Raw genomic sequence first — 16,699 nt, 5'->3', positions numbered from 1 at the left:
CTCGCTTTAGATTCGTTCACCAACAGGTATAATTCACTGTGAAACCGTTTACATATGTTTATCAACCATTTAACCATTCTTCTTAGACCTCTGGCTGCAAGCTTTGCATCATATAGTTCTGTTTTTTTTATTTATTTTGTAATGAGTACACTGCTTCTTCATATTTTCTAAGTACAGTAAACTACGGTTATAACGAACACGCTTATAACGAACTAACGGATATAACGAACTTACTGTTTTGGTCCCGACTATTTGCTGTAGTTATGCTGTATATATGCTCAAAACGAACTACGGTTATAACGAACTAAAATTAGTAGTCCCTTGGAGTTCGTTATAAGCGTACTTAACTGTAGTGTCTTGTTCTCAAATGGTTTTAGCGTAGTTATTAGTTGATTGTGAATGAATCAGATTTTCTCGCTACCATAGAATCGACAGCCAACAACATCAAGGTCAAAAAGGTCAACACCGACCATAGCTGCGGCAGAGGGAGGGTCGACAGGACGTCGGGGTAGACGATGAAGGCAAGGTCATACCCTGAAACACAATAGCCAACAATCAGTTGATCCTGAAAACCACATTTCCCGTTGCTCGGGCCTACATTTGTGGTCAAGACCAAGAAGGAGGTTTTAATCAATACTTTTCTGTATACCTCACACTTTCAAAACACCTTCGGAAACGGACGTAAAATATTTCTGTGTACATGGATAATCTTAACCGCATTGTGGTTTGACAGCGCCTCAGATGCCCAGTTGTTATAGTAGGCTGTAATCCCGAAGATTGCAGGTTCGATCCCACTTAAGGATAAGTTTAATGTTTCGTTTGATTTTACTTCATTCAACCGCAAAATGAATATGTGCGACAGAGGGACTTTCTATAAAAAAAAATACCTGGGACAGAGGGGCATTCTGGAAAAAGTATCTGTCAGAAGATTATTGTAAAAAAAGAAGTCCCCGTAAAATGAATAGGATGGCGTTACGTCACGAGGTTTATAGTGATAATTTTTGCTGCCTTAATCCGAGGTTGTTGACATTGGGACAAGCATGGGTTTCTGAAGACCTATTCTACCCCAGATCTTCACGGGTCGGCAAACCAAGAATCAAAATCAGGTCGGAGCTTGTATTCAAACCCACAGTAATAGGATTCTAAGAAACCTAAGGCAGCCAACTGTATTTCCCGATTACCCACCAATTCATATGAACAATATTCATAGTCATCATCAAGTTTCAAATGCAAAATAACATTTCTTACTGTATTAGCCATGTACTTACCAGAAGATTCAAACGTATCCACAGCTACTCCACGTTGGAAGGCCACGTGACCAACGACAGCAAAGAATGCAAAGCCGAAGAAAAGGTTGGAGAAAGAATCGCTGAGGCAAATTATTATCGAATCCCTATAAATCAATACATGAACAATATATTATAACAATAATGGGGACGAGATTGAATGTAAACGCTTATTAACATTAACATTAACATATGCATTTTGGGGACCCTCGGGTCAAACACCACGGGGCAGTTAATCTCCGTAGTTTGTTGGTTAATTTCTAAATATGCCATAATTATGGCAAATACTCTATTTTGATTGGATAAGCAGAGTTTTTAAATCACCACCGAAGCTAATCTTTATAGAAATGTATTTCTTATTCATTCATTTCTAGGCGTGGTCAATTGTAGGTAGGTAGTATAAAATTTATACCTATCCCACCTTCTGTGGAAGGTGACTATGAATATTCATGAGCCTAGTGTTATGCTAATAGACATGCATGACGTCACAATGAGGACGGAGTCCTATGCATGAATGTTAAGAATGTGAAGAATGCGGACTTTGTTAAAATGTCTTAGCCGCGGATTTCTTAAGGAATGCCAACTATTTGGAATGTAGTCGGGGTAGATTCCTTCAGATGTATACTAGAATGATCATCAGCAAATGGAATGTCACCCTTTCGTGAAGAAATTTGGCATTCTCTAGGAATACCGGTGATGCTATTTGGAAATATTGCCTGGGTAGATTCCTTCAGATACATGCTAGAATGATTGTCATCAAATGGAATTTCACCCTTTCATAAAAAAGTGTGAAATGTCGTAGGAATATCATTGAAGCTATTGAAATGTAGTCAGGGTAGATACCTTCAGATACATAGTAGAATTATCATCATCAAATGAAATGTCACCCTATCTTAAAAGAATAAAACAGTCCTCAATCTCATGATATAACTACTCAATGAATACTTAGAATGGCGCCATCGAGACAAAGAGGAGAATTTTCTCATTTACCATTTCATCACCACATCCGACTGCTAGGAAATCTATGTTTTGTTTTTGCTTACAAAATACAGACGAACTTTTCATTTTGGGATGGAAAAAATCTCATTCAATAAATACCATCAATCATTTTCACACGAACAAATGAATAAAAAATAGTATAGTTTTATAAAACTTTTTCACCCCGTGATATATTTCGTTGTAAAAAGTCAGAAAACTCTGAAAAATCTCCTTCGCTCATATACCCTATGTTCCCTATCTAAGCTCTGAACCCGACTCTGTAGTTCACATGACATATTATTCACCGAACATATGATAAATGAATGTGTGTATGTTGTAAAAACCTAGGTAGAAATGAAACATCCAAAGTTCTTATTAAGGATACATGAACAGTTTCAGAATATTTTTTCATACTCTTCATGAATAAATCAGCTTGTTCACCGTTGTAAATTGCTTGAACGCACATGCTGTACAGCGGTTGGGCCATCAAGTATATATTCAATCACCGAGGTAGAAAAGGTTTTATCGTTTTGAAGTACACATATGACAGTGTCTTTCGTGCAATGAAATATACTATGTTTAAAAGCCACTCCAGTACCAATCCTCAGTCTACAGTCTATCAACGCTTCTTCACAGTGCTTCAACACACAGTTTGTCTTATCCTATTCTACGTGAGCTGTCTTTTTTATCGTAGCGAAATTCGCACGGTACTTGACGTGAGGCAGTTTCTGAATGAGAAACCAACAACAAAAGGTATAACGCTCTCTCAGGGCGAATGGAAAATTATGTTACGCCTGAAACCTTTCATCTGTGCACAATCAGGTCCATGAATGAACAAAAAATGAATAAACGGACATTGTCTGCATGATCTCAGCCATCAATTTAAATTTTATGTTTAGTTAATGCCTATCAACAATGGACTAAAGACGATGAAAAGACTAAAGACTACGTACATCAATAAAAACCTACATGTCATTTAATATAGCGCGCACAGATTTGTAGCAATGTTTACACGAATAAACTATGAAAACTTTACACGTGAAAACATAAATTATACAAGTTGTTGGTACACATTACATAAAGTTATAATTTCACCGATGGTGTTTTCCAAATCCTGTTGAAATTCACAAAACATATATCTTCCGTATAGCATGTATCGCTTATTCCACATGACTTTTAATTTAGAACTTGTCTGACTTGTGGATAGTATGTTTAAGTTTACTATCTTCAATCTATTCGCCTCTACCCTATATTGTGATATACCACCGTAAATGGTCTAATAGAAATAACCGTCCCCCTCACGGTAACCTATGTTTAAGTTACAGTACCCTGTTTAGAGATAATTCGTTAGTATCTACTCTGAAAATAGTGTGGGACCCCATCCGACATCCGGCTAGATGGGAACAATACCTCTGGTATTCCTGAACCGTGTCTCAATATAGGCTGCCACTTTGGGAGACTTGTTCATGATGTGGATCACCCGTGTTGAAAAAATGTTTTATCATTTTGAAAATTGTTTCGATGTAAACTATTCACTTAGCTTGAATGAATAGAAATGGTAGAATGTCTCTCTGAATAGTTTATCTGAAACACATTCTCTATAATGAAGTTGTGACCGTGTTGAAAAAAATGTTTCTACATTTTGTAAATTTTCGTTTTTAAATATCCCTGCGGCATACTTTTTCACACCTTTGAATAATCTTTATATTTTTTAATATAACGTGCAAATGGAAAGATATACATAACAAACAAACAAATGTGCGTTACATAATAAAAGTAGTTTTATTCAAAGAACATGTGTTGAAACTAATATGTTTTAAAGTTGGTTGGTGATATGTGTTGTAAAAGTTTGAGAGAACGGTGTGTCAGTCACAACTTATGAAGACTAACAAGGTACAACAATTAAAGAAATGTTTTTCTCCTATTGCTTGTCTTGGTCACTCCTTTCATCACCAGCATTATCAGATTCAGAGTCACTTTCTTCCTCTGTCATATCGATATAGAATGTCTTTCATGACTGGCTTCATGATGTGCCAGTTATATCATGCAGCGTCAGCTTCATGTGGGAGGGAAGCCCGAAGTGATGCAGGTCTCAGACCTTTACCACTTCGGTGAACCCACAAGCACGTGTATTGTGCTCACAAACCTAGAAACATAATCCGAACGAACTGGTATTCAAACCTACAATCATAAATTTCTGGCATGCCCAATTGACAGTGAATTGCGGCGCCTCAGACGATTGGGCCACCAGTGCCCCCTGTTGAAAATGGAAGGAGAAACGAATATACTCTTGCATTTAATCTAGAAATAGGTTTTAAATTCATTGGCTGTGGAAGGGTGAAAGGGGGTTGATTAGTTAGATAACCTTTTGGCATCATGTCTAAAATTAACATCAATATGATTGGTTCTGTTTTATTAAGGTGAAGCGAGATAGGCTACGCTAAGCAGAGAAGGGTGTTAACACATGTCCACATTCTTTCAAAAAAGGGTGACAATCCATTTGCTGATGATCATTCTAGTATACACCTGAAGGAATCTACCCCAATACATTCCAAATAGTTGGCATTCTTAAAGAATTCCTTGGCTAAGATATTTTAACAAAGGCCGCATTCTTCACATTCTTAATATTCATGCATAATGATTCCGTTCTCATTGTGACGTCATGCATTTCTATTGGCATAACAACAGGCTCATGAATATTCATAGTCACCTTCCACAGAAGGTGGAATAGGTATTAATTTTATACTACTTAGGTTACACAATACAAGTAATGCTTACTACAATATGCAAAGTATTTGTGGCGATACAAAATCGACTAGAGCATATTTCAAATTCTAGGTAGAGGGACAATAGATGATGGAGCGGCTGATAGACGTAAACTATACCTGAAGCAGTTGTTATCCATTCTGTTGTGTCCAGACAAAGTGACGATGCACCCCATAGATATACCCATGGAAGACAGGGCGAAACTACACGACTGAATCCACACCTGTAACAACAGAAACATATCTGTTTGTACAGTGTTAATTAGGAGTATGATGTTTGTTTGTTTGTTGTTTAACACCGCACTTAGCAATATTCCAGCAATGTGACGGCAGTCTGTAAATAATCGAGTCTTGACCTGACAATGCAGTCATTGACATGAGCATCGATCTACGCTATTTGGATACGATGACAGTTGCGGTCGGGTAGCCTAATGGTTTAAGCATTCGCTCGTCACGCTGAAGACCCGGGCTCGATTCCCGACATGGGTACAATGTGTGAAGCCCATTTCTAGTGTCCGCCGCCGTGATCTTGCTGAAATATTGCTGGAAGAGGCATAAAATCATACTCACTCACTGGATACAATAACATGCATCAACCAAGTCAGCGAACCTGATCACCATATCCCGTTCAGTCGCATGGGTTGCTAAAGACTTTTTCAAGCTCTTATGAAACATAATTGATATCATTTGCACCATGATGTAAATTGCGGGGGCGCATATCTGTGTAACCGGGGGTGTTCATGAATAACACAGGTCGTTATATGAGTAGTATAAACAATGATGTTTCTGGACCATTTTCACTGGAGCCAGATTTATATACCTATACCACTACTACAGAGGGATTTTTTTATGCAAAAATGATGATGCGATTCAACAATCGTGATAATTCGTATTAAAAGAACCATCAATATTAATTAATAATGGATAAAATTTACAATAGCCTTTAACATTTTTACTAATGGAAGCATTCATTTAAATGTGATCCAAGGATAGTAAAAAATCTATTTTTAATCTCCAACCAGTTCTTTGGTTTTGGTGCGGACTAATTGACACGCTTGTTGTCCCCCCTGTTCTGTGAACTTTTTTTTCTCGTCTTCGCTAAAACCACTGGTCTTACGAGAATTTGATCGAATCGCCTGCTTCATTGCGTTGTATTTGGTTAGTTTTGACAAAAGTAAACGAAATTCCTCTTCGGATATCTTGCAATCAGCCAGTGCTGTTGAAATATGATCCTCAATGCTGTTCAACTTCGCTTTGGCGAGAATCCGAATATTTTCATGTTTTTAACGCTTTCTTTTTCAATTTACATGAAATAAATTTTATTGCTATTCTTGCCAGTCCTAACCAACACCGGCTACACCGAGTCCCATGCCAGCTGTTACAAGCACAGTGTCAACTCCATCCAGAGTATAAACAGCTCTGCGATACTTGGTCTGGTGGTAGAGTGTCCGCCCAGAGAGCGGAAGGTCCGGTGTTCGATCCTCGGCCGCATCAAACCAAAAGACGTTAAAAGATGGTACTTGTTGTTACCCTGTCTGTCGCTCGGCATTAAGGGGGCTAAAACCAGGACTGGTCGGCTCGGAGTCAGTATACTGTGTCTGAGTGAGGTATTCATGTTAAACTGTGGCATGGTATCTCAGTGAGCTAGCACTATAAATCGGCATCAGTCAGGAGTAGTACAAGCAGCCACACACACACACGTGCATGCACGTCGCTATATAAGTGCAATAATCTTGGACGCAACGTTAAAAACAACTTGACCTCACCTTTTATACAATCCAAGTCTTAACTCCCTCTCCTTATCTATTCGATGTTATATATCACTTATTTGATGTAATGGAAATCCATCAACAGTATCGATCTTTTCAGATGCTTCATCGAGCGCCGAATACAAACCCATAATGTATATTATTATATCATATAATAGTCTTTAATTGATCTTGCTTTAATGTTTTGAGAGTATACATCTACCTTATTAAATGTATATTATGCGGCATAAATATCTTAGTGAGAGAAATGCTTTCACTTTTATTAACTATGACCCCCTCAAGGGTTGCAACGGGTGATACTCCCATATAAATAATACTACAACGTCGACGCTCGTGTTTCTAGAGCCATTAATTGATAGACCTGGTAATATCTCAAAGGCATTTACTTGTACTGATGCATCCCAAAACAAGACTTCAATAATAAGTGTAGAAGAATTAGGTATAGCACTCAAGTTCTGTTTTATATCATTGAATTCACGATCAGTAACCAAATTTAAACTAACATTTTTTTACTGCCGGACGACTCATTAACATATGACCTGGGTTTTCTGGCAGGGGAGTCACTAACACACTTTTTCGTTTTGAGGGGATATAAGGCGCGAGTATGATCCTACTATTCATTATCTTAGTTAATTGTTGTCCCTTACCATCATCACATATGGTGGTGCAATGACGATATTCAGTAGCCACTCGATTTTTTCGTCGACGATAGTCCATTTATTATCATCGTTGCGAGTCAGATTGTATGAGGTGTTTTTATTGAGTCTACTAACGTCAACATCACTTACATCTCCTATGAATACAATTTCTTTCCACTTGTATACATTAGCTTGTAAATGTAAAGCGTATAACTTGCCATTGGTACCGGGTTTACCGAATCCTTCTGTGTCTTCAAGATCAGAAAGCGCAATTGTATAACATTGTCTAAGGTTATGCGCTCCAGGTCCTGATGAATCAACCATTATTCATAATATGAAGTGTTACACTCAAGTATCCTATATGTACAGGTGGATGCTTTACATCTAAAACAGAAATTTTGAGATAATGATAACTGAAATAATGGCCCCGCTTTAACCTTTTATATTGTAATGATGAGAAAGATTCCGTTCGTCCGCTATAGTATTTTTCATCTTTGCCTGGAATAGCTCTTAGCAGAGTTGAAGGACTTTTGAGTTGAATATTATCTGCTGTACTCATCTGATCAAGATGGATGCACAACTCTTTATAGGGAACTAAATCGGGTAATTTATCTCCATGCACTGTTTCGTTGGGCCCTATTATTGTTTTTTGTCCAGACAAAAATCCAATTGTATCTATGAAGTACGGCAGAAGAGTTACTCCCCTTTCTCCAGTGTTTAAAATCAGCATCCCATTCGACTCATTTCGTGTGAGACTATGTCCAAAAGGCTTAAAAATTTCATAACTGAGTGAGCATAAGCTGTAATATCCACCAGATATAGTGTACACGTCTCTATCTAAGATTCTACTATGACATTGATGAATGCTTGATTCTGATTGGTTACAAAGAGGTTATCTTTTTGCTACGGAAACCCTTTTCAAATATATTAAGCCTTTTCACAAAAAACGTGCGTATTAATACATAGATAGCCTACATATCGATTCATAGAAAATGGCTGCCGATTGATCATCCCCATATGAACTGTAAAACATATCTATATTTCCTCTAATACACGCTGGGTCTCTAATATAAGCCAGGTCTCTAATACACGCTGAGTCAAGTGCTCTCACAAAATTAATAGATGGCATAGTGTCAAATAGAGGAAATACGGTAGTTTGATATCGGATGTCTAAGCCGCAACCCTGACTGCTTCGATGATGACATTAAAAGATTTAATGAAGGCATATCTTTTGCATACAAATGAAATGTTTATGAAACTGTTAGAGAAATGTTCTATGGTGACCAGAATCGGACCAATTTAAGCTATTTCCTCATTGAAACAACCGACAATGAAAGTAATATATAACACTATAAAAATTGTTGAAAAAACTTTATTCATGACAACATGTTGTTTACAAACCTTTGTCTGATCAACATTCGTTGCCATCTCCGTCAACCACCATCGTTTGTCAGGAGGGGATTTGAAAGTCCATCAGAAAACACTCCCCTTCAAAAGTCCACGAAAACAATGTCCCAACTGAAGTGACAGCTTATCAAACTTGATGAAATTCATTTCAGAACACGCACAATTATGAAAATCATACACAATCCACAAATGTCTGAGTTCTGTCACTATTTGGCTTTGGATCCGTGAAATCTTGAAATTAATAGGTTACACCATGCAGATTCCTCGTTTCAAAATATCTGGCTCGTCTGCAGCCTAAAAAGCGGCTGTTCAGTCATACTCAGTCACACAGGTAATCATATGGATGTAGAAACAGGCTCAATCAATCCGAGATAATCTACTTGTTAATGTTGAACCACATCATAGATCGGGGTTGTCATGTTGCTTCTTTCTTTAACTCGTTACGGAGAATGTAAACACTGAATGACTGATTGTAAGCCATTGACAGCTGTGAGGTGTGAGTAACCGTGATGTAGGTCAAGTTCTGCCACATCCAAGTTTGGGGTGGAGAGGCATTTATTTGGATTTTATTATTGTTTGCTGGGGGTAATTGCTAACCAACTAATAACACTTACACATGTTAAATGTATAATAGAATGTTAATTCATAAAGATTGCTGTAGAAATATATTCGTTTAGCATTTTAAAACCTTTTTCTATTATCCGTCACCCCTACAATAGAAATGATGGCATGTTCGATTTCCAAGAAATGACCACTCTCACAAAATTCCGAGAAATGGCAGCCAGTCCACAGTTTGATGGAAAGTAAAACATCTCTCTTTGGACTAAGTTAGGAGTGTTATTCGTGAACTTCTTTTGAACTATGTGTTTTGAACACTTATTATGGACTACTCACGACTATGGTGTTTTTAATCTTGAACTTAAGTGATAATTATTACATATATAACTACCTGTGACCACTTTTCGAAATGTTCTTAGATTGCAGACTTGTGCACATGTGTTATTACGCATGGCAAGAGAGCGCCGTTTTCAAAGCGTTGTTGCCGTCATGGTAGAATGGAGATAAACCTACTGTGTCCCACTGTAGAATAGATACCTCTTTATTATAATTTGGAACCTCGCGCTAAAGCCCTAAAGCGCTTGGTTCAAAATTATGATAAAGAGGTATCTATTCTACAGTGGGACTACATCAAATTTTAAAACACAGTAGGTTTATCTCCTAAATAACTTATTATTTTCTCTCGCAGCACTTATATTGGTCCAACGCGGGTAATACGGTGCATAGCATAGAGCGACTTCAAGTTGCCAAACTGAGTAATCGATAGTATGAAGCAGTTGAATAGACTGGCCATTTGTTATTCCTGGGAGAGTATCATACATATTAAATATACAAAGATACTATATCATAACTTAGATATGAAATCAACTTACATTACGAATCAGTCAATTTTAGTAAGTGCCTCTGGTGCTACATTTTTCGTTAACTTTCCCAATATCTTTGAAAAATACAGGGTCACGGCAACTAGTGATTAAATGGTGCATGATTGGTTCCACAATCGAATGCAATTTGGCAAAACCAGTTAAACTTTGCCATATGGTGTGCCACAACAGGATGTGGTGTATCTCTTTATGCCCCAGAATTTGACCTAAATAAGTCTTATCATTTCAGGTGTACTATCAGACGTATACTTAAAGAAATTAGTGCTCTGTTACCACAGGATCAAGCATGAAATTCCACAAATAATCCATACAATAGGTTCGCGTATGAACGTATTTGTCAGGAATTTAATATTTCTACGAGTAAAGATTGGCGTCTGCGTGGAGTTAACCATGATCTAGGTATGCCTTACGTTACGCTGGTGGACACTCTGTTAAAGAAGTCAGGGATGATTCACTGAAGGAGGTCGGCTTCTTCCGAGCTCTGCTCTCTCGAGTAATGAGTGGAGAGACGATCGTATGAACTTTAAGGGTGGTGTTGCTTTCACCATCCAAAAGGTTGAGCAACCACCTGGTAATGATTGGAATGAATTTCTTTATAACAAAACAGAAAATAATTTTAATAACCAGGAGTTAATGAATCAATTAGAACTTATATATGGGCAATTCTTGGTGCACAATCGCAAACACGAACGGGAATAATTGGCTCTGGGACGACGCTCGATGCGCAAAAACAGTTTGTGGCAAACGTAGAGGATGCTATTAATTCACCAGTTGACATACCATCTTCTATAAAATGTTATCAAAATGTATTACCGTACGCTCAATCCAAAGTGGTCTACGTTTATGGGGCAGGACTGTACATGTCTCCGAGTAATATGGAATTTAAGATCGGTCAAGTGATAGGCTATAATATTACAATTGTTATTGCTTCCGATCAACAAAAACAAGGTATGAATTCGGATATTGACACCGAATTGATAACGCAAACAAACACAGGCGAAACGGGAATAGTAAAACCACAGACAAACACATGTTTCACAGCCATCTACTGACGCTCAACCACAATTGCCACCACATATTGCCGCTAAAAATCAACAACATATCGATGAAAAAACAGTACTTATAGTAGGTAGAGTCGCGGCTGGTTTACTTATGATTTGGATAAATTGTCTTTAATGGATAAGTACAACAGCCTGGCAATTGATACGATCAGTGCCCACAAGTTTTGACTAAGCCAAGTGGTGGTCTTTGTTAATAAATTCAAGAGCCAGGAAACAATATTCCCTATTATACCGGGAAGTGCAGACGCCGCTTTCCCAGCGAGCTTTCCCATTGCTTCTCCTAGCCTTTAAATGCTTTTTTATCCACTCTTTTACACCATCCTTATCACTAGGTGGTGTGGGTGGTCCACCTCCACCGGTTAATGCAAGAGTCAAAGTTGATATAATAAATCCAAATGTGGTTAAAATACTGGCAATGGTTATCCCCTGTTCTCTGAACAATGTTTTAATTTTATCAGCATTGAGGACTTGATCGATAGTTTCTAGAATTCAACTGATTTGTGAACGAAGTGCCTTTCTATTACTCAAAGCCGCTTCGAGGTGGGCTGATCTTTCGTCTTCTAAGTTACACAATCTTTCTGCAACGCAGCGTCTACTGAATTCATCGCCTGCCTGTTCAAGTTTTGTTTTCTCATAAGCTATATGCTTGTCGAGTTCAGAAAGCTTGGCTATATTATTGATGAGTTCTCCCCGCAATGTTTGCATTGGTTTGTCAAGGCCTTGTAATTCCCTTATATTGTACTCAAAGGATGGTACCTGTAACGTGGAATTATCGTAGTAGGTATCCAAGATTTCTCTGAGTCAGTCTTAGGCCTGCTTTGAGCTTTCTTCCAAATTATCTTTATCTATGACACCGAGTTCAGTTCGCACAGTGTGAAGAACCTTAGTAGTCTTCTCAGAAAGTTTTTCTCGTGAGTAGTCTACAAAACACAATTCATTACGAACAATGTTGATGCCATGTTTACTGGCTATCGAAGACAAGGCTAGGGGCTTATGAGTATGAGAATTCATACGAGAGCCACGCAGTCGCAATATTCGTTTACTATCTATGGTAAACTTTGAATAGTCGCGACCAATAGGAGTTTATTTTAAGGCATCGTAATAATCAATATTGGCTGGTTTCAAAAGTTCATCATTAAGATTTGTAAAGCTGGTTTCATCAGTACCCCCTTCGATTGTACTAGTATCTGCTAGGTTATCTAGTTCCAGGAACAGCACGACTATCATTTACAATTAATTTGACTTCTGCCGACGCTCACAGAGAGCTTGTTCAGAACATAGGTCGTGCGATTGTTAAGACAATTGCAATTAAAATTAGTGGTAATGAAGTTTTGAGTATTGACGACAACGATGTGTACTTCTGTTACATGGATCTCTGGAGAATGGCTAAAGAACGTGAAAACTTACAGTACCAAGGTATTTGTAATCAGAACACATTGAAACTGCATGTGGGTGCTGATACTGGTGATAATACCATGGTAGAAGATAAGCCTGTTGCTGATTCACTAGGTAACCGATTTTATATTCCGCTTGACTTTGAAATACTAAATAGTCACATGCCCTTTTATCAAGCATCCCTAGGTGATAGGTTAGGATACGAACTCACTTTTAATGACTACAGCAGAGTAATCAAAGTTACTGAAGATGCTAGCTATTCTATTGACAATATCTCACTGGAGTATGATATGATAACAGATCCTGCATAAGCCAGACAAATTCGTATCCAGTGTACCGGAAGTTTAGCCATTTTGTACGATCTCGTGCTTCGACACCGAAAGATCACCAGCAACAAAAGAGATATGATGTTGAATATCAATCTAAACGTCCTAGTTAGATCGTTGAAGGGTATTTTAATATTGTTCGAGGACCCCTCTGAAGCATTTGCAAGAGATACCGAGGCGTTCTACAACCCCAAGATTACAAAAGTAGAATTGACTATCGAGGGCGTGCCTAATCAAATATATAGTCAAGGCATGCAAGCATATCAACAGTGGAATGAGATTAAAAAACTCCCTTCTATGAAACGAAGCCTAGAAGTTAATGCGTTCGTGAAAGATCTGTCCCTCGGGGGTGTAACGATGGCTGAATTCCTTACCACAAAGTATGCCCTATGGCTCGACATGCCAACCACAGATGATGACCAACCACACGGTAGTGGGCGGAGAATAGAAAATGCAAGCGAGGGTGTTACTATAAAGATAACGAAGCACCAGGAAGCGGCTGGTAAATTTAACATATACTTGTACGTGATTATGTACGCGCAACTTAATATACATAATGGAAGATTCGTGCAAGGGATCTATTAATAATCTTTTACCTAAAGAATCGCACTGTGCTATCATCTGCGGCCAAACAGGTTGAGGAAAAACAGCTTTTATTCTAGATAGTTTTCAAAGTCATTATCGGGATGTTTTCGCCCATAATACTATTCTGTGCCCGACTATAAGCGTTAATAAAACATACCTATCCAGCGATTGGGTAATGAATAATCCTGAGGTGTACAAAGCTGATCAGGGCGATCATTTACAAGACTTCTTACGAGTATGTCACGAAAAAATGCAAAGGAAAATCAACCCTTTTCATAATAGACGACTGCAGTGCGAGTAAAGAACTTACCAAAATGAAAGGTATGCTTTCGTATTTAGCATTCTCCAGTCGGCATATGGAGCATAGCGTTTTGTTACTTACTCAAAAATACAACTCTGTCCTGAAAGATCTGAGAGAGCAGACCAAATGGGTTGCCTTTTTTCATTGCAAAAACTGAGATTCATTTGAGGAATGTGTATGCGAAAATGATGTTATTTCTACCAAGCTCGAACAAGATAAAGTCAGAAAACTCTTAGCGGAAACGAGGCACCATAAACTCGTATTAAAAACCGATCAACCAGCTGCTTATGAAATTACTTAGCAAAAATTATAGTTAACACATAGCAAAAATATAGCAAAACATATAGCAACTGCTTAGCAAAAAATAGCAAAATAAAGAAAAATTATAGCAAATTATAGCAAAATTTAGCAAAATAGCAAAATTTAGCAAAATATAGCGAAAATATGATAAATTGAACATTAGCGGTTATTATGTAATAACGTTGTTTGAAATACTCATTCATTCGGAACAGTTTATTATTTCGGGCTGTATTGGATATCAATATTTTATTATGTAAGACTTAAATTTCTCCTTTGGTATTACATTATGGAATGCAACGAACTTATTGAACAACTGCTCCAAGATGAGCCAGAACCTATGGCAGATAAATCTTTAGATAAACATAGAGAGAGACTCGCGGCTTTGGTAGCCGGTGGAAAATGTTTCAAATATTTGGGAGGAAATTATACCACTGAAAAAATTGATAACATGACCGACGAAGAAATTAAAAAACTGTACGCACGTTATGAGTCTAGACTGGGAGCTACCATGACTAAAACAATAGGTTCGGCTATGTTACAACTATACACAGTTGAAGCTAGTACGTTTCTTCCTATCCCGGCAGAAAATCATATGTATTTATGCAAATCTCTCAAGAAAGACCCATTCATCGAACACGCTATAGGCGCAGTAAGCTGTGAGTTTTATCATAGATATGGAATGTTCTTACTGCCATTAACCACAGCTTTAATAACCTCTAGGTATACTCAATTTAAACATAAGTGCCCACTTACTAATAATGGAGACGGAAATACAACAAGCGAATGAGGAAACACAAGCGATAGCACCACAAACACAAGCGATTGTGGAAACATCACAAGCCCCGATTGCACCACAAGTCAGAGTGACTAAGAATCCTCGAAAAGTCACAGCCTGTAGGAAGGGTGCGCTAGCGAGGAATGCAAAGGCCTACAATACTGAACATAGCCCGATTAAAAGTTGGGCTCCCTATGTACTAGGGGTTGTTGCTATATCATCGGTATGTTTTTTAAAGACTGGAGACGAGAAAACACAACAAGGTAAAAAATTAGATGAGGTTCAATTAGAGTTACGCCCTCATGTAATGTTATAAAAGCCTGACTACTCCAGTTACAGATGGTAAAATGTTGGTAAACCCAATGTATCATTCAGCGGTGGTCAGTGGCTTGGCCATTGACTATGCCCGTATAGTTAAATGATCACATAAGCCACACCACCAAAGCTTGATTTTAATGGTTATGATATCAATATGATGGTTCTCGATATAGGACTAGCAATGGCTATTCTCAAAAGATATTCTCATCAAACAAGGGCTTATCCCAGATGACATTATGAAGTAATTAAACATTTGAATATTTCATAAACATATAGTATGGTATCAATTCAATGATGGTCGGTGGAGCTATTGTTAATGCTCTAGCTTTTTCGGGGAGTAATTATTTATTTCCTACTATGAGGGAATCAAACGCTAAAGAAATTGAAGATGAGCGTAAACGACATAATAAAGCATTAGAACAACTCGAAGCAGCCCAGTCACAATGGGCCAGACAGAGGATGTTGAGATTAGATTTTATTAATGATGAGACCCGTGAAGATAGTCGTGCTGTTCCTGGAACTAACACATCGTGAGCGCTGAGATAAGGGAAGCAAACCAGAAGTGTTTGATTCTGATCAATAGTACTCAGGTTATTAGTTATAGTTACAGACTGACAAATTGCTTTGACCCCTAATGGATCCTGAAGTCTACGTTGTGTGTTTAACTTGCATCCGTTTTGTGAAGACATTGTTTATATTGAAATTATGTAACCTTATGTTTAATATAAAAACGGATGACATTAATCTTGATAACCTAATACCCGTGAACATCCGGGGTAGAATAGGTCTTCAGCAACCCATCCTTGATGTAAAAGGCGACTATGCTTGTCGTAAAAGGCGACTAACGGGATTGGGTGGTGAGGTTCGCTCACTTGGTTGATGCATGTCATCAATCCCAATTACGTGGATCAATGTTCATGATCTCAATCACTGGATTGTCTGGTCTAGACTCGATTATTTACAGACTGTCATCATATAGCTGGAATATTGCTGAGTGTGGCGCAAAACAACAAACCAACCAACCAATTATTAATGATGAACTTCGTAAACAAGGACATTCAATTCAAACGTTTAAGGATGTTGAATCTGCCATGCACAAGTACTTACTTGTTTATGGAAAGAAACTTGACCAAATATCAAAGCCAACAATATGTCAGTTTTATACACTGTCAGAGGCTCAGAAAGACCATGAGATAGCGTTTATAATTCTGGGGTTGACTGGTGTGTCCATATTTAGCTATGTTATTATGCATAAGCTATGACCTGTCAACACACTATGTCAGGCTGAGTTATATCAGCTAATAATAATAACCCCTGACTGCTAGCTATGATGGGCTAAGCTATAAATAGCCCTGA

At 37.9% G+C, this 16,699-nt stretch overlaps 1 protein-coding gene across 1 annotated transcript in view; it reads right to left on the bottom strand.

Annotated features, from left to right (window-relative positions):
• LOC139465163 (sodium- and chloride-dependent glycine transporter 1-like) overlaps window positions 1–16,699 on the bottom strand; it is a 50,641-nt gene that overhangs the window by 15,723 nt on the left and 18,219 nt on the right. The window contains exons 6-8 of the mRNA XM_071246853.1: window positions 5,150–5,253; window positions 1,269–1,393; window positions 422–534 (exon numbers count right to left, since the gene is read on the bottom strand). Coding sequence (XP_071102954.1) covers window positions 422–534; window positions 1,269–1,393; window positions 5,150–5,253 — 342 coding nt within the window. The remainder of the gene's footprint in view (window positions 1–421; window positions 535–1,268; window positions 1,394–5,149; window positions 5,254–16,699) is intronic.

This window comes from Haliotis cracherodii, unplaced genomic scaffold (genome assembly GCF_022045235.1).
Source record: "Haliotis cracherodii isolate W230 unplaced genomic scaffold, xgHalCrac1.p SCAF_17, whole genome shotgun sequence".
In the NCBI taxonomy this organism is placed as follows: Eukaryota; Metazoa; Mollusca; class Gastropoda; order Lepetellida; family Haliotidae; genus Haliotis; species Haliotis cracherodii.
This window is presented reverse-complemented; position numbering and strand designations above follow the sequence as displayed.